The following is a 26,551-nucleotide window of genomic DNA, read 5'->3' as shown; positions in this document are numbered from 1 at the left end:
GAAATGAGGGCAAACTGCTCCTGAAATATTGTGGGAGATTATTGTGGATACATGTGAGCATTAACAATAACGCCTTATACGTGCACACACACGCTAATCTTAAATACAAATGCAGAAAGTTCATTTCACCAGTATCTTCTGTGGGTCCTTAGGTTAGGATAAAGAATGAGTCCTTACCTGTTTTACTTCACTTTAATCGATATAGCTGTGTATCTCACTGTCTTACCACTGAAAATACCCTTAAAATTGGCAAACTTGCATGATAAACCTTGTTTTATGTGAAGATTCTGAGTAATGGATACATCATAATTTTATTGCATTAAAAGAAAATGTGAAAGAGGATAAATTCGTGCTTATAAGTTTGCTATTACACGGTATGAAAGTCTTCAATGTGCAGATTTTATATAAAACATGCAGATGTAAAAACCTGCTAAATGGTTTCATTGTAAGTATATTCTTTTGATCAATTGTTTTCATCAGTCTTTCCTTAGAAATGCTGTATAAAATTGGTTTATCGTAAAACGTATTAGCTCCAAGTCATTTTTCTGTGAAATTAGTGTATACATGTTGCACATATGTATAGAGGTAATTTTATGTGATCTCAAGTTATTTAATTTTTTCCCTCATGCAGGGCATATCATGTCCCTAGTGGAAAAATACTCGCAGTAAAGGTAAGATATTACAGTAATTTTCTTTCTCTCTGTCTTTCTCTCCATTCTTTCTTGACCTTGGTTTCCCTCCCCTCCCTCAGATTGTTAGATCTCAATTTGTTTTATTGCATTAAACTCCACGTTGCTTATGCAGGAAAACTCCAGTCCGTAAATTTAGTGAGTCCCAATGAGCACAGAGTTCCCAGAAATCCAGTTTTCACCCGCCGGGAATTGCTTGGCACCGTGCGTAGGTACCACGGCGTCTTCCCGCGGGGTTACGGGGATGTGTCCGAGGGCAGCTGTGGTTTCGCCTCGCCGGCGCCGGGCAGAGACGCTGCTTCGCCGTCCTGAACCCCGGCGTTACAGGCGTGATGGAGAGGTCACGGGATGTCAGCCTCTGCCTTTCTCCGCTGATGCCAGACCGTCCTCAAGGGCATATTCTTGAGTGGTCCCTGCAACCTCATTTTCAAATAAAAAAGAATTTCCCTGTTTTTTGGGGATAATGTTCTGTTTCCCTAGGAGATTTTGTGGTTTTAACAGGTTTGGTTATTAATTTTAATGTCCTGCCCCCACCCTGATTCTTTTTTTATCCGACTGATTTGGCTTTTTTATTTTTTTCTTGTGCGTTCTTTGCAGTGAAACTCTGTACTGCAGTGTTATGTGGTCAGATAAATACCAGCCTGCTCTGAAAGTTCCATTAAAGCTCTGGTAAACTAATGGCGCAACTCTTGACAACAGTACGCCAACTCTTGTACGTAATTTGTTAAACTGAATTATTAGTTAATTTATTTTAAAAAATTAAAATACATCCTTATTTAATATATCAAACTTTCTTTTTTTTTTAGTTTGGCGATTTTTGTTAAAACTCAAAGCAGTAGAGACTTTTGGAAAACAAATTAATGGCTGCATTCATACAATTCCAATTAATAGTTTGAGATCTAAAAAAAGGGTATATTCTAAAAATCTAATTTACGGAATAATTACTTAGAAAACTGTAAAATGGGCTTTTTGTCTCACTTCTTTCTGGATTTTTGTGCTGTCTTTATTTAATACTGGTGCATTTTTTTGAGAAAGTCACTTTGAAAAAGTCCTTTCAAGTGGTATCCACCATTCCTAAACGTGTCATGAGCAGTTGGAGTAAGACAGGAATTGTCTGAGTTGCAATAGGCATAAAAGTATGGAAGACGTAATAATCAAAAATATTGTTTATTACAGCTTTGAATGCGGAACTGAAAAAGCTCTTCCCCTAAATGCCAGGGTTGCATGAGGATGCCGCTTTTCCCTCGTACCTACTACCTTGCTTCCTCAAATAATCTTTTCCGAGCTCTACAGAGAGCGTCTTCTCCTGTGCCAGCTCTGCTCAGCGCTGCTCCCCAGCCTGCCCCGTGCTGCTGCGGGGCTGGGGCTGCCCTCGGAAGCTGCCTGGAGAGGAGGTGGAGCAAGAGAAAAATCGCTCGGGCAGGAGGGGAAATGAGTTCACCCTTTGCAAGGTTAATTGAAATCACCTCCCTGTGGCAAAAAGCCGTTTCCCCCAGCAATTTCACCTCCTCGTTTCCCTTAGAGTCCAAGGGTTTGGTTAGTCCTCGTGGCTAATTAGCATCCCGAAGATTTGGGAAACTGGGTTCTCTGGTAGATACTACTCATGGTGGTCCTGTCACTCTCAATTTTGTATTTTCAGTGTGTTTTCAGAAGAAATATTGCATCAACGTGTGTGTGTTACCGTAGTTTAAAATACCGTGCTCGCAAACAGGAGGTCAGGAAACCTGCTCTGACGGTGATGGTGCCAGCTTGCTCTACCAAGAAAATTACTTACCACATCTATGGCTCAGCATGCCCAGCAATAAAAAGGGGATGGTAATGCCAGTGTCTTGACACGATCATCACAAGGATCAAGTGTTTTGAGAGAGATTAACCATGCTAAAGGGGACATCACTGGGTGGATCTGTGAAAGCAGAGCTCTGCATTTTTGGGGGCTTTTTTTTTTTGATGATAATATACAGGTTTGACAGGACAAGATGACATTCTGAAAACCTGTTGATTAAAATGCTCTCAGCTGGTAGATAATCTTGCAAATAGATTGAACGGGACAAGAAACCAATGCTAATGCCTATCTTATAGACCAAAGCTATGTCGTTAGATGTTTTACATAAACTTTACAGCTGGGTAATGTGCAGAGGATTTAATAGATTTTTCTGAAGATAACTTCTTTCCTAATTCGAGAGAAAAATCCGAATGAAAAATTTGAGCCTACACTGTCTGATTGCCATTCTTCAGCTGCTTTTAGTTTCTCCTGCTCTTAAGCTAGCATTTAAATGGACCATTTGATTAATCATTTGTATACTGACTGTAATACTCCGAAATTTCCTTTGAGTTGTACATACTGTAAAAGACAATTATGTCGCCACAGATTAAATAAGTGAATTAAAACAGAATAGCAGCTTAATTTGACCTGTGATTTTGCTCTCGTTCCCTTTAGTGGAACGTATGCCACTCCAGCAAATAGATGAAGTCATCCATGACAGCTTGTGATGAATTGCCGTATTTATACTGTATATTTTAATAGCCTCACACTAATTTAAATTGAGCACAGAGTAAATTATAATTCAGTCACTTGACTGCTTGTATTTAACTTGACAACTCATCCTTATTTGTCCTGGAGGTGTAGTGGATAGCAGAGGAAATACGCTCAGGTATTCCTCTTCTAAAAATTAACCCTTTTCACTTGAAACGTGAGGTACGTTGGGTTCACATACGTTATGAGCGTGCTAAGCAGCTCCAAGGTTGCTGTATTTTAGGCAGGAGCTTGCTAAGGAAGATGTGCAGGGGAGCCCCTTGCTGAATCTCAGAGGACCCCTGTGCCATTTAAATTTAAAAAATGCCCCCAGTGTCCCTCGCCAGCTCTCCCTGTGAGGCACCCTTTTGGACTAGTTTTGAAGTCAGGACGGGCGCTGGAGCTCCGAGCTCGGCTGCCGGCCCCTCTTCCCAGCCAGCCCGGGTTACCCTTGGTCCCAACTCCAGACGGGTCCCGTTCATCCACGTCCCCAAGGCTCAGTCACCCCGTGGCAAGCGCGCGTGGCTGGGGACCGCTGGGCAGCGGCAACCTGCCAGGCTCCTCTGTTCCTCAGACTTTCGTTGGTAGCTTTTGGTGCAAACTTGCTAAGAAACTCTGCTTCGGCATGTGTTGCACAGTGCGTGTTATTTTATGCCTGATGAATTGGGTTTCATTTTTCTGCTCTCAATAATTCTAAGAAAATAATGGTGATTTTTCGCCAGAAAGTTCTTTCCAAAGGTGCCGTTTTGGAAAAGTTTATTGTCTAATGTTATGTCTCATTTGCTTGCCCATATTACAGTTGTGGAAATTGCAGCCAAATCCTTAGTCACAGCCTCTTCCTTGCTTGGTAGCAATGGGTTTGAGGAGGTTTTGGGGTTTTCTTTCATGTTTGAACGCTCTTCCAGCCCATGCTTAAGAGTGCCAGCTCACATATTCTTAAAAGTTGTTTCACCCATACAAACTTCATTTTCTACATACGCTTGGAGATTTTATACATAAGGGCTGTGACCATGGACGTCACGAGCACGGATGAAGGCGGTGCTGTGTAGGTATTTTTCTTTTCCTCTTTCTGCCCCCATTTCAGCGCTGTAAATAACATAAGGTTCCTCCAACCTTGACATCCCCTGTGTTGTAAGTCAAGCGTGTTTAGATGGAAGAAAACGCTTCTGTACGATAGTTACGCAGAGAAAGTGAGATGGTGGTCTCTCCTCATTTGCTTTGCGGTGATACACGCTTGCCACACCATTGCAGTGCGTTTCTGTCCGTGCCCTACCCTATAGTAGCCTGAACACTTGTAAATAGGGTAGCTCTGCTTTTCCGGGTTAGCCTCACTATTAGAATGCAGGGTCTGTATGTAATTATAGTTAATGCAAATCAGCCAGAGACCTTTCTTCACGCCAGGTCTTGGTTGACTGGATGTCAGTGATGTATTTGACGCCGATCATGCTAACTAGTCATTGCTCAGGTCGGTGAAGCCTTCACGGTGAACGAGGCAGGGAAATTTCTCACTGTGAGTAGAATTTAGTGAGAGAAAATGTAATTTTAGACTGTTGACAAGATTAAATTCTGTTAATATTCAATGGTTAAAACTGATGGTATTCCAGCAAATTATTTTAAGTTTTTCACGCTGGAAAAATGTAAGTGAATATTGTTGGCAAATGATTATTGATCTAGACAAGTGTGTTAAACGTTTCTTGGCAGCCCTGTATTACACTTACAATTTAGTTTAGTGACAGCTTTTATAAATAACCCTAAAGCAAACTCTTGATAGAAACAGGTTATCGTTTTTTCTTTTAGACAGATTTTGATACTGTAAAATGCATGTGTTTGGAAACGATCTCTCTATATTTTGTTTCGTCAGCAGTATATGCAGCCTATAATACTTATTCTGCTAATTCTGCAAATTGCCTAGGTTTTGTTTCCCTCTAGCTTGAAGTATTAAACTGTGAAATACTGTGTGGTAGCAGACTGAGTCTGGCTAGATGCATTTGGAGTCCATTTTGGGTTATATAGTAGTACTTAATAATTGAGTGTGCAAGTCTTCACATAATCATGGCAAAGAACTGTTTGGTAAAGTTGACTTTCAATGCTGGTTCTGTCGGCACCAGCATCCTTATTAAAGAGGGTCCCGAAAACTTGTAACTCCAGACGGTGCATCCCACCTTCACTGCAGCGCTTGGTACTTCAGTCCTGGTGAGCAGCCTGGCTCGAAATGGTGAGAAATGAGGGCATGGATGAGGGAAGCAGCAGAGGAGCATGGCAGTGAGCGGCTGGTTTGAGCCTCTGAGCGCTCAAAGCCGGGCTGGTGGTAGTTGTTTGAGGGTTGCTTTGGTCGATGCTTACCTAAGCATCTGTACCATCTGCTGTCATCTGCATTTCTTCTGTATATTTAACAGTTTTCCCTGTTAGGAAATTGATATTAAAATAAATATAGTATTTATTTAGATTTTTTTTATTAATAGTAATAATAACTATTAAAAAGGGGGTAAATAATAAAGAAACTGAAGCTGTAAGAGTGGTGGTAAGAGACACTCCTTTAGGGCACCACCGAGGTACTTTCAGTACTGCAGTACGTACTTAGCCCTAGAGTTAACATGGACACGGTCGGCATTACGGGGGCTTGTGCTCAAGCTCTAACTTGTCTCTTGGTCAAATGGTTAAACCACAAACCTTATGACATTTCATGGATAAAATTGGATGTACAACTTAGTTCACTTGTAACTAACTTTTAAAAGTAAAGAGGTCTGTCCTTTCATCTGCATTTCTTTCCTTTGCTCATCGCTCTGTTTTTCCACCTATTCCTCTCTTTTCTTTTCTCACATAAGGATAATTAATACATGGATCTTCAGTTAATTTGAATCACTCGCTTTTTGTGTCAGTTCTGATCATATGTCCTTTTTTTTTTTTTTTTTAATATATTTTAGGTCATACCCTTAGATATAACACTGGAACTCCAGAAGCAGATAATGTCAGAGTTAGAAATTCTTTATAAGGTATACAGATTTTCTCATTTGCATTATTCTTGCATATAATCTTCTTACAACAAATTTTAAAACAGGCTTCTCTTTTTCTTTTCTTTTTCCAGTGTGACTCCTCATATATCATAGGATTTTATGGTGCTTTTTTTGTAGAAAACAGAATTTCATTGTGTACAGAGTTCATGGACGGTGAGTTGTGTGTCTAGTGTGCTTCTGATTGCTAAGAATGTAAATGGAAAAATCATATAAAGATGTGCTTTTCCGGAATGGAGCAAAATGCAGTAGTATGACTGGAAAATATAAAGTATTAATAAATTTGCGGGTATTTAAAAAAAAAAAAAAAGGTTAGTATTGGGATTGTGTTATATTCTCCATGGTTTGCTGTAGTTTCCCAAGTGTAACTTTACTTGCTTTTATTGAAAATGTAAATAGAACAGAAATAAATGCTAGCTTAATTTGTGGTTTGATATTTGAGTCTTCCATACAATCTGTCCTCGCTGACAAAACAGCTGTTCCTCACTTCTACTGTTTTGATAGCCAAAACAGATTTTCTTTTAAAGAAATCTATTAACCCAATGTCCTATGTGTTTTCAGTGGAAATAGTCTCTTAATTGCAAGACAAGGAATTATTTTCGAACGCAGCTGTTTAGCGGTGCTGCACTGAGTTTCTTTTTGAGTGTACTCTTATTTCTCCCAATGTGAATCTTCACACCAACAGTATCCCCTTCCCCACAACCTGATGCTACTGTCATTATGGAGATGTATTAGTACTTTGCTTTGAAATCTTGTGCTGTGTGGCATTCCTGGACAAAAGGCAGGAAAAGTGTACTAATTACAGCAATTTATAATCGTTGCTGCCCTTTGCGTATCGGTCCTGAGAGCGTGTCTCACGACAGATGCAGTCCCTTTGTGTCTTGTGCACAAGAACCCCCTTCACAGCGTTCAACTTTGAACATCGCGCTGTTGTTACAAGTGATAGTCTATTACTCTCTCCAGGATTTTCTTATGAGCCAGCATTTATGCGCTATCCAGGTTTTTCACAAACGTTCAGTTAAACTGGATATAAAGAAGTAAGGATCTCGCAGGTAATTTGCTATGGAGGGAAGGCTTTCTGGCAGGAAAACTTCCAAAGCCAAATTGTGTACCATTAAGCATCGTTGAGTAGCTTCTTTCTTTCTGACGGGGACCATGGATAAAACCCTTTAGGGGTTTATGGTGCATTTTGTTTTCTCCCTGTTAAAATGGTCTGTTATTACTGCTATTTCTCTCTTTTTACACTTACTGGCTCTGTCCCAGTGATCATTGTGCCCTGTTTCCAAGCATGAGTATTCTCTCCGATTTTTCCATAAAGTATTATATTTATTCAACAGAAAGCACAAGTTGAATTCTTTGCTGTTCTCATGCTGTGTGACTATTAGCCATTTCTCTGTTCTGTCCTTGCAATTGCACTCAGACTTGCAAGCCTGGGTTAAGCAGGAGTCGGTGCAGTAAGGAAGCGTCTGCTCATGCCAAAACATGCCTCTGCCTAGAGTATGTATGCTCCTATTAATTCAGAGATTTTTAAAAATGACGGACATAACTGCTTGCAGTTCTGAATTCTTGTTTGAAAATATTTAAGCCCTTAGGGTATGCATCCCTCATGATGTTGCACAACGATGGTGTTTACTGACCATGCACAAATTACTTGGAATTATACTGGAGATGACCTCTGATCTGCCTCATGTCGTGCGCTCCTTCTGGCAGAAAGCAACAGCAATCATTTAAAGGAAGAACAAAATGCAAATAAAGGGACCTTGCCTTTTTTTCTTCCCCCAGACCTTTAATTTTGATGCCTAAGGATGCAGGTAAAGATACGAAAAAATACTTTCTCATCCTGCCGATGAACAGCTTTAACCTTGACAAATTTTTAGCCCTTCTGACTGTCTTAGGCCAGTTTGTAATATTCCCTGAATCCATATCCCGTGACTCTTGTTTGCCCGGTTGTATCCTGTACCATATTGCAAAACATGGGTTTTTCCTTTATGAATTACCTAGATACAGGTGGATCTGCATCTTTTGGGGTACTCATGACTGAGGGGTACACACAGGGAAAATGTGCATGTATTGGTTCTTTCCTGGCACCTGCAAGCAGGAGAAAGTAACTCCAAGCCTGCAAATAGACCTGGATCACCCTCCCACCTGCCAATTGATCGTAAAGAGCAACAGAGATGTGAAATGAGGCTTTCTAATCTTTGCCCTTTTACATTTATAATAACGATGATGTTCTTCTAAAGACGGCAAAATGCACTGTTGCCTTTTACTTATGTTGTTGCCTCTTTTCCTTAAAACTGCGGAACACGCGCTAAATTCCCCTTAAAAGCAGCGAGAGGTGCAGGTTATCAGACGGTCCCTAGATGTCTAACGTAGATATGGGAGCTAACATTATATATTTGGATTTGGAAATGTTGTCCGCTATAGAATTTTTTTCTCCATGGAAAAATGATAGATTTCCCTGATTGGTTGCAAAAAGATACCTTCCTTAATTTTTCGAACAGTATTACCTTTAGTGACATCTGTAATAGCAAGATGTAGCAGTTTGTTTTTTTGTCCAAGATTTAAGGATGAGTTATAAGCATTAACAGGAATTCCCTGCCTTACCACCACCTTCTGTTTGGCTTTTGTAATGAGCAGTAGGTATCTGTGACGCTACATACTCTTATTTCTATTAAATAGTACTTACATTTACTTTTAAAACTGAGGTTCATTATAATCCACAGGCAGTGTGGAGAGTGTAAGTTGAAAGATTAAACTTGATGAACGAATAGTAGTTTCAATGATCTGGAATCAAAGCCACATCAGCAAAGACAAACACATACTGTATTTCTGACAGTAGATGTGATGAGGAAAATGAGGGGAAAAAACCAACCACCACCACAAAACCCCAATGATTAGAGTAAGGAGTATAGTGGAAATAAGAACTATTGTGTAATTGAGGCTGAAGACTGGAGTAAGGACCTTGTGACTTCTTTGGATTGCTGCATTTCAGAATGAATGGCTTTTACTTTTAAAAACTGAACCATAAGCAAAGTACAAGGTGTAGTTTTCTTAATTGCTGGGAATTGGCCTAACTCTTTTCCCAGTGGTGTCCATCAGTAAAATCCATATGCTACACAGAGCAGAGTTAGATCAGTGCTGAGCACTTCTGAGAACCTCAAGCCTTGAATAAGACAACATGCTCTTGCAAGCTAAGTGTAATATGCTCTGCCTGGAACTTGCTTGTCCTTTCTTCCCCCCCCCCCTTCTAACTGGATATTTTTAATTCTCAATTTTAAATTTACTTTCTTGCCCAAGAATTTGTATTTCACTCCGGGGACATTTTTAACACTGGATTGATCATGAGTCTCCTGTGTGGAAGGTAAAGGAAACAGTCCTTCCCAATCCCTTGGGGATTAGGAGGACTTTGGTTTCTCTCTTTCCATGAACGTATGATGCTGGCTGGACGGGGTTATGCCAGACAGTAAGTTTTGCCCCATGCTGGAATTTACTGGCAAAACTTATCTGCTTGCCCAGGACCTCCTTGTCTTCCATTTTCAGACATCAGTGTGGACACAGACTGCCACGCTCAACCAAAAGTTCACCGGTTTGATCATCAGGAGGCAACAGCTTTAAGCATATATCTAAGCATTGTATCAGATACCATGTAATGTTAGCACCGGATTTTGGGGACAAGGGCTAGGATGCTTCAGACTTTGAAGTCCACTGTTGCTTTTTGGGATGACTCTGTTATTCCTGGGAAGTTACACCAAGCCTGGTGATTTTGAGTTCTCCCAATATTCAGTCCTGTGACTGGGAGGTTACCTAAAAGGAGTTCTGGTATTAAAGCTGCAAGGAAAAATAAGTAACGTGGGTGAAGAGAGACCTGAGAACTGTTTCATGTGTTTATTCAGAGTTTGGTAGGTTTTTAAGGTCAGTTATTTCTGACACAGTTATTGTTATATCATTGATTGTGTTTTTATTAATAACCAAGGCCTAGAAAACCCTTGTGACTTCAAATCTAGGGCAGTATTTCATTTTGTGTTACCTAAGCACATTTTGTTTGTCCCTGCAGGGGGTTCTTTGGATGTTTATCGAAAAATTCCAGAACATGTACTCGGAAGAATAGCAGTAGCTGTAAGTACTTTTTTCTCTTTCAGTTTTTTGATTGTGCATGTAACACATCTCTGATTTGAGCGTGCACGTGCCCCTCTGGGACGCTGAGTCATCTCCAGGACCCGTGTCCTCATCGTGTCTGCGTAAAAGGGAAGGTCCTTCCTATCTCGTGCTCTTCCTGACCATCCTGTGTGCACAAGGACACCGGGGTTAAGGAAGCCTTCCTTTTGAATGACCAGCACATGAGTTGCCAGAGGCTCAAGAAACGTAAAAGGATGTGATAAATTGACTAGGATAAGAAAAGAAGATCATGAATTAGCTGGAGAACTGTGTGGTCATGTTTCTTCATATCAACCCTTGTAGGATGGGAGCAGTCCTCTTAATCGCCTTTATTTGGCTTTTGAGTCCTTCAGTGTTACACGATTCCTTTAAAAAGTGATTCAGAAGCCCTGTCCTAGCCCTTGTGGTGATCCCTCATCTGGCTTCTGCTGAGTCTCTTGTGTAATTTCCATTCTAACTGTCCTCATTCTGTACAAAATAACTCAATTAGATTTGCTTCCCAGGTTGAAAAATTGTCAGTTCCTGTTATCAAAATGCAATGGCAGAACACGTTTTCTGTCTTCCCCTGTGGCAGATGTGCTCCTTAAGGCAGATAAGGAGGAGGCTGCAGTTTTTATCTGGCACAAGCCAGGCCTGACAAAGGCTGCCTGGGCACGGGCTGCTCTCTCACCCCTGCGCTGGGACCCTTCACACGTGAGCAGGCACGGCTGAAGACCCAACAGGCGTTTTAGGGATGGTGAGCAGGGAGCTGGTCTGCGGTCTGGGAAGAAACTATCAATCCCCAGTGTCTACTCAGTTTGGTAGCAAGGTGTTGACAGTGGGATCCTTGGAGCAACCTGGTAGCCCATCGTGTGTCTTGGCAGCATTCAGTGACTTTGCGGTGCTGGAAATCCACTAGCCATGGTCGGAAACTCGGATTACAGAACAAAAAAAAAAAGTAAAGAAAAGTTCCGTATTTTGCCACAGCTGAACACAGGGTAGATGACCAATGTCTTAGTGGATCTCACAAGGGAGAGAGATACTGCTAAACAATTGCTAAATATAAGGGATACTTTGATAACTTAAGCAGTTTAAAGCATAACAAAGTTATTCTATCATGTGCCATTTAATTAAGTGCTGGGTTTTCACATTCATTATACATCAAGCTGACAATTTAAATCCTTTAATCCAACACAGGCAGCTATTTAGTCTCTGTTCATTGTAATTCACAGCTCTACTTTCTCTTAATTTGTGTGGCCTGCCCAGGGTGATGAACATCCTTCTCTGATGCTGTTTCCTCTAAGTAGCTTCAAATCCGCTCATTATATAGCCTAGCAGTTTCTTAGGAATTTGAATGCTTTTCACCTTCAGTTCAGACTAAAAACGTTTCATCTCTTCTTCCCTATGGAGCAATGAATGATAAGTTGCTCACGGTGTCCTTGTATTCCTGACGCTAAATAGGATGTGTATAGTGTAATAATATAGTGTAATAATATGGGGATGGGCCTTCAAGCATTTCTTCAGATGCTTGTTCCTCCTCCTTTTTCTTATCTCACTTCGTGTTGTGCATTTAATACATCCACACTAACCTTAGAATTTCCTTACTTGCTTTTGTCTCTCCTCTCCCCCATCCTCCTCAGCGCACCTGGCTTGGTATTCTGCAGATGTTCTCTTCCAATTTTTCTTATCCCTAACGGTGGTGCTTCAGCCTCATCTTTTATGTCTTGATATATATTTTTTTTTGTTCACCTGCAGGGTCATCTCTTTACAAATCTGTTAGTTAGTGAGCATGACTCCCTGACATGGACAGTGTGCTGATACTTAACTTTTCCTAGTTATTTTATTTGCGGCTTTAGGAGCCTGTCCCGTGCCCAGTGCAGTGCAGGGGGTCAGTAAAGGGGTGAAGCAAGGAGCGGGTGCCTTCAGAGAAGCAACTCGCCCCTTCCTCCCGCGTCTCCGTAACAGAAGGCGTGCACTGAGACTGAACCAGCACTGGCAGCGTCCTCTGCTCTGGTGCTGATTTTTCACTCGATTGCCATAGTAGACGTGTTGGAAGGAGGCAGCGAAAGCCTTTGTTTTCTCTCTAATTTATCAGTGGCAGCAGGAATGGCTCCTTTAAGTCTACACAAATGGCTACCCTGCATCTCGGTGTCTGACGTTTCAGTAGAGCCCAGCAGCCCATTTTGTGGGTTGGGGCACCTTTTTGCCAAGTACTGTACACAGACACCGTAATCCCCGCCCCGGACAGCTTGGGAAGATTACCCAAAGCCTGGAGGATTTCTGTTCATGTACTGATGAGGAGGAGAATGTCAAACAAAAGCTGGAGCTCACGTGGATGGATTCTGTGGACAAAATCTGGAGCTTCTGTAGTCTTTTTTTTTTTTTCTCCCCGGTCTGTGTGTTTTCTTTCTACCTTCCTCGCACCGTGTACACAGAGTCATTTGTCTTTTATTCTCCCGAGACATGTACAATGCATTACTCTATTGTAAGCTGCTTAATAATATGTGTGACCTGCACATCTGTTAATTAGAATACCCTTTTGTTATATTTGTAGAAGTTTTTTAGTGAAACCATTTCCAGAGGAAAACGGTGCAGGCATGTAGAGCCATTTAGCAGCATCCCAGCATTCCTCTCGCTCCAACTTGATGATTTTCTTGCTTCCTTTCTTGTTATACAAATTTAATCATCATGCAAAGCAGTGGACTGGCAGCCCTTAAAAACGGTTGTCCTTACTCACAGCAATGAGCACGACAGGCGCAGGAAATTCCAGCTGGTCTAGAACAAGATCTCTGTCTGCTCAAAACGGCAAAGGGAGCAGGTTGCCCCTGCGCTCCACTTGCTCAATTAAACACTGAGTTGTACTCAAGGTCATTTCTTTGCACTCTTTGCTCTCCGCAGGCTGGGACTGAACTACCTGAGAGCCGTCCCTTTCTCCACAACCCTGACTTTCTGTAGCCAGGAGGATAGGACGATGTTACTACTCGTTTCTCACTCATTTCCTTGAAATACGCCTAAATACGTAGCGGATACCCGCAACGCACTGCTTAGCGGGTACATGTGGTGCTTGCTTTCTCGTACACTCCCCTCCCAATCAGCCTTTCTCATGGTCTGGCAGGAACCAGAGGAGAGTTTTGTCTGCTGAGACAATCGGACATCTTCTGGCAATAGCGACTGTCACTATTTCTTCTGATGTGAACCTTGTCTGCTGAGAAGGATATCAGAGAGTCACGTAGAATAGATGTGGTCTGTAAACAGTTCTTTTGCATTCTTCTTACCCGTTTCCCATTGAAGAAGTGATCACCATTAATTGTGATGGACAATCATCTTTCAAGCTGAAATAGCAGGAATGTTTTGCCGAGTGTGATACTCTTGGTTATTTTTTTTTGAGGAGCAAAGAGGGGGGGAGGTTTGCGGCTGAAAGACAGAATGCTGAAAATAAAGCAAGTCAGTGAAAAGAAATCCCTAAAGGAGGAAAGCATTTGCCAGGGCTTGGAGAGAAGCACTGTTTTTTCAGGGGCAGGATAAATTGGTAAAAGAGAGGTAGAGTCTGCTGAGACTTGAGTCCCCGAGAAGCTGGAAGGATCTCTGCCTTCATCATAAAATTCATCCTGCGTGCCTGTATGAGACAGTGTCAACGCAAAGGAGACCTCGCTCTTCTTTCTCGTGTTCCTTATTTGTGTGAAAGGCCGGTGTGTTTTCCCAAAGGAAGTGTATCTTGGGAACGCCAGCGTGACGTTGTGGTCGCTCCCGTTTTCACACTGGTGTGTACTTATTTGGGTCTGCCGATGTAAAATCTGTTCTAGCTTTGCTTGCCACTTCACGCATTTATTTTCACTTCAATTTCTGAAGCAGTGACATTGTGCACTGTATTTTGAGTGCTAATGTTGATTGAAGTTCTCCCTGAAAGGATGTGCACTTGAACTGTCAAGAGAGCGAGTGATTGACAGCAGGTAGAAGTACTTTTTGTGTCAAGGCTTTGTCAAGTCATTGTTGTAAAACCTGCTTTACTGAATACCAATAATTCCTGCTAGGTGTTCAATCAAAAGATACTCTGTTCCAGCACCATTTTAGAATAATATTTAATACTTAAGAGTCCTTCCCTAATAGGGAAATGTAAGGTAAGCGAGTAACAGTTCTTCACGCTAGGTTAGCCCATCTGAGGGGCTCCGGTGAGCTTATTTGCAGCCCAGGAAAAAGGGAGAAACTCTTTTCATTCCTTTGTACACTGATGCTGAGAGAATCGGAGTGTGGGAGTTTGTTTAATATTGTGTCTTCTGCTTATTCAGCACATGTTCCATAATAAAGATGTCTAATAACTCACAGCTGTTGATTTTTTTTCTGTAGGAAATGTTCCCTTTTCTTTCTGCGAACACATGCTTTAAAATAAATGAAATAATTTTATAAGTATTTTAAAGATTTTTAAATAGTCTATATGTTTAATAATCAAAGCTTACTATTCTCAAAATCACTTAAACCACTGGAGGAAGCTTGAAATGTTGCGCTCCCTTTATTCATTTTTGCATCGATACTTCTTTTTTTCTTTTTCTTCTGTCAAAATGCTGTGTAAGTAGAATTCCCCTGTTTGGCTTGTTGAAAGGCTAACGTGAACAAGGCCACACTGCTGGGCATGCAGAATTTGACTAAGGCCTTTTGTTACAGGTAATTGCCATCTGAGGCCATGAGATAGTGTGGAGTGTGAGTTTAACGCTGAGGAATTGCCGCCTAGGGCAATTTTCTGGGGATCTGGGGTCATTATTTGCTTTACAAAAGAGATTCAGATTCCACTGACGTTATTTTTGGTTACAGAAGAAATTTTTAAAAGAGTTTTTCTAATCCAATAGGAAGGCTGAAAATCATGCTTTTCAGGTACCTGAAAGCTATCTGCTCAAAGCTATCTGCTTCGAGGCTGTATCGGATTTTTAGCACTTCTGCATGATCACTGTAACAGAAGTAATTTCATTTCAGTCTACTTGGACAGTGAAAAGAATGTAATTGTTTTGTCTGCAGAACTCATACAACTTTACAAATGTCAGAAATGCTTTGTTGTTCTGGGGATGCACAAAGAAGGCGTCTCAGGCAAATGAATGAAATGCCGTCTCATAGATGGAAACTTCATAAAAAAATATTTGCCGTATTAAAAAAGCTGGCTGACAGCAGGGGTGGTTTGGGTAAAAAGTAAGCAGTAGTAGAAATATGTTTTTTGATTCTTGTTAGTTCTCTGGGCTTGTAGAAGTAGTAAATCTAGGGGGAAAATTACAATGTTAAAAATGCAACAAGTGGGGTTTAATTACTTTACAGGAAAAAAAATTGCAGAGAGGATAACTTGTAATAGCCAGGTGCTTTCTTAGGGAGTTGACTGAAGGGCTCGTTTAATTTGGGGCTATTATAATCCTACTGTATATAGAAGGTGGAGGGGCAGTTGGATCCGGTGATGATCTCGTCAGGTCTGGAAGAGCCGTATGTACGTATTCCGTGTAAGGACGTGTCGTGGGTTGTTGCTTTGGAAATATGCCTGCGTTCGTAGTCCAAATGCATGTCCTACGAATTTTCATTAAAAGGCATCTCATAGGTAAGGCGTTCCAGTGTAGTCCTGGACTAACAGGTTTTTGAGTTTGGTTTTAACGGTTTAGCTCGTGGAAGGAACAAATTCAGGAATAGCAGGCCAAAGTCTGCCCCAGTTCTTATCTTTTAGGGCTCCCAATTGTACTTTCTGGGGCTATGGGATAGAGTAAGGCTTGCGTTTGGTCCAGGATGAGTGATCAGAACAGTAAGGCAGATTGTATAGCTCAAGAAGAAATGTTCAGCATTTGCATTGAGTAAGTAAAAGCATAGAAAGTAAAGGTGGAAAAAGTACAGATGCACCAAATGGAAAGAAAGGGAAGATGAAGTAGAAGCAGCAGTTAGAGATTTTATCTTCTTGCCTTTAGTTTCACAGGGTTGCTTTTGTTGCAAGAGGACAAATCATTAAGTACTTTGTCTTTCATGATTTTTTAACACCCCAGCAAAGATAGATTAATTAAAAATACGTTGAAATATCTACAGGGATTCGGTATAAGCCCATCTGACTTCATCATACAGATCCTGGGAAGAAGTTTATTCATGTGTTCCTAAAGAACCTGTTGCTGCATAGTTTGCAGCAGGGGTTTGTCTATGTCCTGCAACCCTTTGGAAAGGATGCTTTGTCTCACCTTTTCGTGGTCCCGGCTCCATTCTTCATGGGAACCCGTGTCTTTAACGACTCGCGCCAGCTGAGACGTGTAGCGTTTCTTACCAGTGATCTTTAATGTGTGTTGTCGCTTTTTCTCTCAAATTCAGGTTGTGAAAGGCCTTACCTATTTATGGAGTCTAAAGATTTTACACAGAGGTGAGTAACAGATGTTTTCTGTTTTCCAATGAAATACCATGTTATTTTATTTTAACAACACTTTCTGCAGAGGACCATAGTAAAATCTGGTTTGATTCCAGTGGAGTAAGGCAGAATGAGTCTTACTCATTAGCCTTGCAGATTTTCTGATAAAATGTTTTTAGTGCTGTTCTCTTTTATTGCCCTCCCTCCTCCCCTACAAAGAAAAAGCCTAAAGAGAGAAATGAATTTTATAGAGATTTAGATGCTTACGGTTATAAACAGGTGCCCAGTAGAAGCATCAGTGAGGAAAATCAGATGTTTGACTAGTACTGAAAAGAGAAGATAGATAATGAATTTTCTTGTGTACTTCAGAAATCTCACATGACAGCCACAAGCGTTGCTAGAGTCTCAGATCTCTAAAATTACGGCCCACCGTCCTCTAACGTGGTCAAGAATAAGTAAAGAAACTTAAGCCTGCTTAGACATAAGGCATTTTCCAGTTTTGCTGCTTATTCTCTTTCCTGAAGCTAATCTGTATTTTTTTTAAGCTTCTCATTTATTTCTTGCTTTTTGCTGTTGTTACATTTTGTTTAAAATTTACCTATCGTGGTAAGTTCTAGTATATCAGAATTAACTTTCAAAAACAGTGTCAGTTCTGGAAAGAGTGGAAAATACTGTTTAAAGAACAAAGAAGCCCTTCCCCCTACACCACCGCTACCACACACCCCCCTCCAAAAAAAAAAAAAAAAACAAAAAGAGAGAAACTCATTACATTTATAATGTTTCTAAAGTGTCTGAAAGTAACCGCTCTGGTTCCTGATGTTGCTAACAATACTGTTTAATTTAACCCATCTGCTCACTCAGCCCGTGTGCACAGTTGGAGCATGCAGTAACCGGCATCGTTTGTGATTGAAAGAGCAGCGTAAAGTAGAGAGGCACGTAGAAAATTCTAAGTTGCAAACCGAATAGGTAAGACGGTTTCTTCTGGCTGCGGAGTGGCTGAGAAGGAGCTGCGAGGCTCCGGCAAGGGGATGAGAAACGCCCGGGTCGGGCGCCCGGTGGCCTGGCGTGATCAGCGCGAGGCGTCGCGCGCCTCTGGAGACTCATCGCAAAATCTGCGCTGAGGGGGGAGAACAAGCCAGTAGGAAACGCTAATTACCAGTACGTATTGAGGTCCTGCTCCTCCTTGGAGCCTAGGCTCAGACTGTCCTCAGGCTTTTGTGGAGAGCTTGTAGTGGAGGAGGAGAGCGAGCCTTCCTTTGTGGAACGGCGCAGCGAGCGGCTGCGCAACGGAGCGCGGGCTTCAAGTCCTCCTCGGTCTCGCAGCACCTCGCGCCTGGGCGATGGCTCTGACGTGAGAGCACGGGCTCTCTCCTGGGTGGGAGCAAGAGGGCCGTGGCCAGAAGAGTGAGTAGAGATCAAGTAAGGACTTGGCTTCGTCACCCCTGATTAGAGGACAAGTGAAACGCTAAGGCTGCTGATGTGTGACCGAGGCTGCCGCTGGATTAGAAGAACAGAAATAACCCAGAGTCTGTGACCAAGTCAGTGCAGACGCAGGTTACCAAGGAGGCTTCATTTCTGTTGGTGGTTTAAACATTTCACCTACTAGCCTGAATGTTGCCAGATGCAGAGATTTATCAGCTCCGTCCGCTCTCAGCGAGAGGATGAGCAGTCTGGATACCAGAGCTGCCACAGCGATTGTCAGAATAAATACAAAAGAAAAAGCAGCAGGAGCATCATGGCTGGGTATTGCTATGTATAGGCTACGCGGTCTTTGCCGTGCTTTTGTAACACCTGAAAAGAAAAAGCAGGTTTGAAATTTTTTTTTTTTTTTTTTTTCATTTTTAATTTTTTCGTTAAAGATTCTGGCCACCTACTGAATGTGATTTGGAGAGGGCGTTGTGGTCAAACATAAATACTCTAACTGTAACATCTTATTGTTGTTCGCTGTAAATTTGGAACCTGAGGCTGATTTTTGCTTTGCCAGGAAAACAAAATCTCCCCTTCTGTATGGGTTTCATTGCCTTGATTGAAGAGCAGCTCTGAGTTTTTGATGAATTATGTATGGTCCTTGCTATGGTCTAAAGAAAAGCGGAGAAACTGATTTTTCATCACACTTCAGGTTTTTCTGGCCTTGGCCTGTTGCCAGGTTGACCAAGGTGAGAAGAGCACTGCAGAATGCCACGGAGGGGATAGCTAGCATTCCAGGCTTCAGCAGAGCTTCCTCAAGGGATTGGTTTTCAGTGTTACTCCGCACCCATTTTTAAGATACAGACCGTGTGTGTGTACTTCTCGATCTTAAAAATGGATGCAGGGTAATACAGTGCAAGGAAGATGCCTGTTTCTCAAAGTTATCTCCTTCAGCTGTCTACTGGTTTTAATGCATCAGAGGTGAATGAAAGAAAATTTAACCCTGACTGCCTTGCTGTCAGATGTAGAGCAGAGCACGCGGGAAGCTCGCCGAGGCTAAGAAGTCAAGAATTTCCGCCGCGGTGATAACGAAGGGGGAGAAGCGATCATCGTGAAGAAGCTGTGTAAGGCAGTGCAGCAAACAACGGTTTGTGACTAGAGCACGGATTAAAGTGAAGGAAACAAACAATGAGCAAGTCTTTTATTCCAGATCAGACATTTCAGCAAATATTACAGCTTAACTTCAAAACAAACCTTGCAACTAATGAGGTGATAGCCGTGCATATTAATAAACCCAAAGCTGTAGTCGTAGTCATCACACCCACATCAAACATAAACATAAGATTAACACCTACCCCACTTCTTTGGAAGATGTGAGAATGTCCCAATGATAAGTGTGCTCTTTTCCCCAGAGGATAAGAAGTAGAAATGGAAGGGTAATGAGAAATTAACTTAGATTTAAAACAGAATTAGCAATTAAACAAGTCTAATCATGTACAAAGTCAAAGTTTGTGTAAAGACAAACCAAAATCTGTTAAGTTCAAGAATAAGTATAGACCGTATGAATTTTATCTGCTATGTTTTCCTCTGTTCGCACCTCTTTATTAAAGGAAAAGCATGAAATAAATGTTACCCGCTTGTGTTTAATTGTACTGATCTGTATTTGTGTGCATGACTGCGTACTGGGGGCCAGCGTGTATTGCACTCTTTGGGGACCTTGGTTTCTGACTAGGTTTTAAATTTGTGACAGAGTTTTTGGAAGTGTTTTCTGGTTTGTGGTGTGCGAGGTCGAGCTAACTGGAGCAGAGGGGTGCTGGTTGGTAGGGACAGGCACTCGTGCCATATGGACGGGGAGCGTTCCCATCTTCTCAGCAGGAGCCATAGTTTGCTGAGGATTTCACCAAAGGCGAACAGAGCAGCGTATTTGACTTTTCCCCCCCTGCTTTTTTAGCTTTGTGAGAATTAATCGGCATTACTGCCATGGATAATGAAGCATGAACAAAAATACTAGGGCATGTGTATGTGTGTATACACATACATACATACATGCTTGCGTTTCTATATGTATAGCTAAACACATACATGCCCACTCATGGACCACTTGAGTGTATTTAAAAAAAAAACAACCCTGGCCTCTGCAAAAAGCATGTTGATGAGGTCGTTATGGCAAGAAAATATTTTGATTCTTCCAGCAGCTTCACTTTGTTAACAGTAATGGTCTGTGAGATGTCTGCAGCTAAAACTGTGCTTTTGTACCTCTTGTCTCCCTTGAACCTGGCGTATTGCGGCTGTATATTTTTAAAAACAGCTTTTTAAAATCTGTGTGTTTTTTTTTTTTCCCCCCACAATCATTAATCTGTTTGCTTTTTAATAAAACAAGATGACGGAAGTGTTTGGTGTTCAAAAAGCTGAACCTCTGACAGTTCTGTTTACTGGTAAATAAGAGCTTGGAGGTCCCATTTGTTTGCAGAGAGGTGAAATGACTTAGGCGGATATATCATAAAGAGGACTTGTTCATCCTCTATAATGATGCTTCACAGAAATCATTTGTATTAAGCACGCACTGGTAATGGGAGCATAATGACCCCTTTTGGCTCTTGTTTAAATTCTTTCACTTCTAAACAGTAATATTAATCACAGGCAGATGGTGCAGAACATTATTTATGCACATTTGTTTTCCAAAACCAAAAAATGTTTAACCCATTAACTGAAGCGGTTTATGAAACGAAAAGGCTAATTTACTGTTTGGGTGATTTTTCTCCCCACTTTCAACATGAGATGTTTTGTGAAGTGACGTTTTTGTCTAGGGTTGTCACTTCCTTTTTTCTTGGGGAAATCTGCACAACCGTTGGCATTCATAGCAAATATTTGCTGAAATCCCCCATTTGCGATGCTATTTAAATTCTGCTGTGAGGACAGATAGTAGTCGTTCTTAGCAGTGCTTGTTTGGCTGCAGCTTGCTCCGTAGAGTCCCCAACCTGCAGAAGCCTCCCTTCCTTAATGGGCTGCTGGCCGCTGGCTTTTCTTCTAGGGTTTTTTGGTGGTTTGTTTTTCTTTTTTAAGTTCTGTTTGTGGAAGGATTTCAGGATCAAGCGATGCTTAATGAATGACAGGTGTTTTTTTTTTAATTATATCGACTTACTGTCACGTCCCACATGGTAGCAGGGAAGGGGAGATGAGGTCTGCAGATCCCCAGAGACATGAGGTGATGGCTGGATAGAGCCTTGGCTCTTCCTTTCTGGGAGCTGGGTGGCCCTGGTGGGATGGGGACAGATGTGGTGTGGCGGTTTCCTCCGGTGGGTCGTGTTCAGGGAACGAGGACTTGTGAGCTTGGAGAACATCCTGCCTCTTCCTCTGAACTCGAGACGTGGTTGAGTCCTTACAGAAAGAAAATTTGGCTATGTGCATGTTGCCTCATCATCACTTTCTGTGAGGTCGTAGCATTTCACGCTTGGAACTTCTTTCTGCCTTCACTTGGGGTGAAAGGGTTTTTGCTTTGTTAAAAAAGAACGGCGTTCATCCGGGCCTGATCCCACAAACCTATTTCCAGCCCTACTGCACCAAAATGTTCCTCTTGTCCATGTGGTTATTATTTATTTTTGTTACATCCTTTACAATTAAAAGCAAGAGCCGCTCGTTATACCGCGGTTTTCTTCTAATCAGTACCGTCGGCTGCCGGAGTTGTGGAGTATTTTCAGTGTTTTCTGTCTGTGTAATTGCATCTGCTGTTTAGTTCATTACCGTTCAGCGCAAGCCTAGTAACGAGGTAGCTCTGTTGGCTGCCGTATTTTTAGAAAGAAGGTTAAACAGGATTACTCTGCAACTTGCTGTTCTTCTCGGGATTCGGGGTAGAGCCTGCTGATGCACGCGGCATGTCGCCTTAGATTTAGCAAAGTGACTGGACACCAGAGAGGAGTGTGCTGCTTAGCGGGTTGCCGTAAGCAAATATTTGAGTCTCCCTGAAGTTTTAGTTAGAAAAAATATTCCTAAAATGTTGTTGGGAAGTGTGTGGGAGGTTCTGTGGCTGCGTGGATCGCTCTGTAGCGGTGTTTTGTCTCTTCGCCTCAGGCAGGGGAATAGAATCCTAGAATCGTTTAGGTCGGAAAAGAGCTTTAAGATCATCGAGTCTAACCATTAGGTAGAAACAGGTAAAAATCCATCAAAAATGCAGCACACGGATTGAAGTCCTGAAGGTGAAATGGAGATCACGATACGCAAACTGAGTCTGTCGATGCCGTAACGTGATGGAGGCACTCATGACGGATTTTTCTTCTGGCTTTGGGGGGAAATTGCAAAATGCATCGGCAGTATTGATACCTAACTTAAAACATACCGATCCACTTAAGCTGTATGATGTACTGTTGAATGCTTCCCCTTTTTAAACGGGATTTTTAGCTCAAATATAGGAAAGCATTTAATCAGCTTGTTAATTGAGGTTATACATTTCTGCTTTACAGAGACGAATTAAGCAAGCTACTGTGGTACCAGAAAACATCTGCTAAACAAAGGCAAACTTAACGATAAACAAAATTAGCTTCTTTTCTAGTTGGGTTTCATCCATCTGCACCCAACTAGTGCTCGCTTTTAAAGAAGGCAGAGATACAAGCTATTGCTTTTAATCCATTTTGACAGAAGAAAGCAGTGATTAGGCAAAGCCACTGTGCTCTAATCTTCCCAAGTTTAAGCCAGGCCGTAACGCGCACGTTACGCTTTCCGACTGGCGTCCCTGGAACGGAGGGATGCTCAGTGTTGCCCGCGCTGCAGTCAGGCTGGGTGTGCAGCAGTTTATTCACACGTCGCTTTTGCAGCGTGCGGCAGAAGCGTACCGACTTCTTCTGACGTCAGAGGGGGTCAGCATCAAGACCTTTGCACTGACCATCTGCCTTTACGATGTATATAGATGTTGTATTTGCTGGAGCAGGTTTAGTAATCATTTTAAGATGTTGCTGGCGGTTAACCTCTGTAAAAGCTCTGAAGCCGTGAGACCGGAGCCGTTTTACGCAGTAGGAGCCGTGGCGGTGGAAGCCAGTAGCTTTGAACAACGGTGTGCGCGAGAGCAAGGCTGACTGCACGTGCTCCTGCAGCAGCAGGAGGCTCGAATGTGCTGGTGCCGGTGTGTTTTGCCCGTGTTCCTATATCCAGGTGTTTGGATGGGATACTCTGTGTTTGTGATTTTTATGGAATATTAAATTCTGCCCTTGTCGCTGCACAGAGTGACGTGAGGGCTGTTGGAGAAGAGGCAGGCAGGGTTAATTGCAGTGTTAGAGTACGAAGTCGCGGGGCTGGGATGAACCTTAAAAGGTCAGCCCGGCTATCCCCTGGTACGAAAACAGGCTTCACTCTGTGCACCGTTGCTTTCGGCTTGTTCCTGAATTGTCCAGCGGCAGAGTTTGTTCCCTCTCTGTCATTTCCACATCATGCCGTGATCCGCAGACCCTTTTTTGCAGACCTGCTCCAGCCTACGCTCCAGGCAGTTGTTTCATCCTATATTTATGCAGTTGATTAATCCCTGTCTAAACGGAGTGCTTCCATTTGTCCCTGTTGAATTTAATCTGATATTTTCCATCCGATTTTCCAATTTGTCAAGATCACTTTGAATTCTAGGTCCTATCCTTCAGTGCACTTGCTGTCCCTCCCAGGTTGGTGTCACCTGCAGATTTGGGCTCGATGATCTTAAGGGTCTTTTCCAACCTAAATGATTCTGTGATTTAATAACAGGGATTACTAGTATTTGAGAGGTACAGGTATAATGCCATCTGTGCTACTGACAGTTACAAGCCAGAGGTTGCATTTGAAATACATCTTTGAAATATTTTCTGTTAAAATCCACCATGCCAATATTCGTCACGCTCTCTGTCCGTACGACGCGTCCCTAGGATAACGTAGCTTAAATCCAGTTTTGTTCTCTCAACAGATGTGAAGCCGTCTAATATGTTGGTGAACACGCGAGGCCAGGTGAAGCTGTGTGACTTCGGGGTGAGCACTCAGGTAATTCCCCCTTCAGATATCTGCCCGCGCGCTTTCTGATGTCCAGATCACCCGGCTGCCAGACAAACAGCCCCACAGCCAGCTCCCCTCTGCTGGGAGAGCCCTATTCATTTTTAATCTCTGGGCGACTTTTCTTCATCTGAATATGATTGTTCATTGTTTAATGACAGTAAAAACTGCTGATATTGTAATTACTACTTACGAATAGCAAAGTTCATTGATATGCAGCTTTGATATGAAAGCGTTTTGGCCAGACAAAAGGGAGGGCAGAACGAGAGATGTGTCTGGGGAGCCCAACTGGCCCACAATAAAAATTAATATTGGGAGTAACAATAGTGGTGGGCTTTTACAATGTGCAGCACAAATTTTAATTAATTTCCATTTTGGGCCTCCCTGGAGAACTTCTCTGATAGTGACCCATGAGCTTGCTGTGATGTTGATTTGAATTTCAGCACCTTTACTCTCAGCCAAACACGAGGACCAAAGAGAAGGTCAGCCTTGTATTATAAGTTGTCAGAGCCTGTTGTCCCTCCAGCGTATTTAGTGCTCATTGCATTCAAGTGATGAATGTGGCTTTATTCACATCTTGAGCCAGCTGACTGAAAAATGAGTGCGTTCAATCCTACTTCAAATTGACTTTTTATATCAGACTAGTTTGGGGTACTAAAGCGATAAGCATCCTGTTTAACAGAATTGTTTAAGGTTATCTGCCATAAACTGTAATGTAGCGCTTGTTTAAATTGGAGCTCTCATTCCCAACAAAAGAGAGATTTAATCATTTTTAATGCCTTTGCAGATAAATTTGTTCCCTTTTACATAATTTTTAGTTGATTTATAGGAATGATGATTGTAGGTTAAATGAGGAATAATTGCCCATTTTATTTCCACATTATCTTTATATTGTTCTAACAGACTGTTTTGTCTGATAGCTGGTGAATTCTATAGCCAAGACGTATGTTGGAACAAATGCTTATATGGCGGTAAGTGGATTTATGCAGGAACAACGTTTAAATAGAAGTATTTGTTCACAGTCTTGTTCTGTGTAATGCAGGATATACTCGAAATCAGTTCTCAAACTTCATCTCTCCCCATCCCCAGCATAAGCTGTGTCTTAATTGTGTGTGCCAGGAAACAGCTCCCTTTTACTGCCTCGCAGACCCGCTCCCCTCCTATCTGTGCTCGCCTGCCAGCTCTCTGACGACTGCTCTTCTTGCTGATATGGAAGAGTGATATTGGAAAAGTGTTTCTTTCATGTATTTTTAGTTGCCTTTACTGCGTTGTAACAGCTGGAAACAAAGAAGAGAGCTGGTTCGGCGTTAACAAAAGAGTTTTCCACCGATAGCCGGCGGCTCTTTGCAGACCGCTGAGGGTCCGATACTGTCCACAGCTTGGGGACTGCTGCTCCGAGCCTGCAGTTCAGCGAAGCTTTTAAACCTGTGCAGAGGTCTCGTCGACTTCTTGATACTTAAACACCTCTGCGGGTGTTTCCCATGTGAAGCTGCCATGGAAATTCGAAGCTAAAAATATTTGGACTAATAACATTAGGGCGTTAAATTGCATGTTGTGTAAGGTGCGTACCGTACATACCAAGTCATCGGTACGTTTCGCTTTTCTACATAAATTTTGGCCAGAATGCTTGTTATGACGAGATGACTTCTGTCCTGTTTCTCTACGTTAAAGCATAAATTCCCGTCAGTTTTCGGTCACAGTAACGCGTTGCTGGAGGTGGACCATTTGGAGGAACGTTAGCTAGGAGGTGAGGTTTGGGTTTAGCGGTTTGAGCTGGCGCGACAACTGGCGTGTGCTGTTCATGTCACGGAGGTGAATATGGTGACGAGAGCCAGTCTGAAAGGAAGCCACAAAAGTTAGTGTGTATTTCCCATGTGATCGATGTGAATAATCTTAGTTCTCCATTTAAGAGGTACAAAAACTTCAGTGCTTCAGTTTAGAGCGGTATATTAACTGTTGTCTTTTAAATTTGGCCACTAAAATTCTTTTAGCAAACTCCTTATGCCATAATATTAATGAGGAAAAAATAGGTGTTCAGCTTGTTTGAACAAAAACAAAAGTGTAAACAATGCACAGGGCTTGATACTTGTATTTTTCAAACCTCAGAAAAGAGGAGAAATCCATGACCTTTAGTCGCTTTCAGGTGTTTTTTCTTACTTTCTTTTAAGAAGAAAGCAGACCAGCGTGTCCATTTATTTGCTAAGTGCTTTTCTAGCCAAGGTGTATTCATTATGTGGCTTCTGAAACACTCACGTCACCATCCTAGAAAGACTTGGGCTATCCTATGTCATCAGAGTATTATGTGCAGAAAAACGTTTTTTGGGAAAAAAAAAAAAAAAAGAGAAAAAAAGATCTGGTCTTACGTATTATCACTTTCGCTAGTAAAGCCTGCTGATTTCTGTGCCTCCATTTTCTAAAAGACCTCGAATACAGCAATTCAGCCAAATAAACG

The 26,551-nt window shown here is 42.0% G+C and overlaps 1 protein-coding gene across 2 annotated transcripts in view; it reads left to right on the top strand.

The window, feature by feature from the left end:
• MAP2K5 (mitogen-activated protein kinase kinase 5) overlaps positions 1–26,551 on the top strand; it is a 139,816-nt gene that overhangs the window by 46,404 nt on the left and 66,861 nt on the right. For both annotated transcript variants that reach the window (XM_082005337.1, XM_082005336.1), the window contains exons 9-15: positions 632–671; positions 6,126–6,194; positions 6,287–6,368; positions 10,267–10,328; positions 16,662–16,710; positions 24,017–24,090; positions 25,020–25,070. In XM_082005337.1, coding sequence (XP_081861463.1) covers positions 632–671; positions 6,126–6,194; positions 6,287–6,368; positions 10,267–10,328; positions 16,662–16,710; positions 24,017–24,090; positions 25,020–25,070 — 427 coding nt within the window. The remainder of the gene's footprint in view (positions 1–631; positions 672–6,125; positions 6,195–6,286; positions 6,369–10,266; positions 10,329–16,661; positions 16,711–24,016; positions 24,091–25,019; positions 25,071–26,551) is intronic.

Source organism: Phaethon aethereus, assembly GCF_964289735.1.
Source record: "Phaethon aethereus genome assembly, chromosome: 12".
Classification (NCBI taxonomy): domain Eukaryota; kingdom Metazoa; phylum Chordata; class Aves; order Phaethontiformes; family Phaethontidae; genus Phaethon; species Phaethon aethereus.
This window is presented reverse-complemented; position numbering and strand designations above follow the sequence as displayed.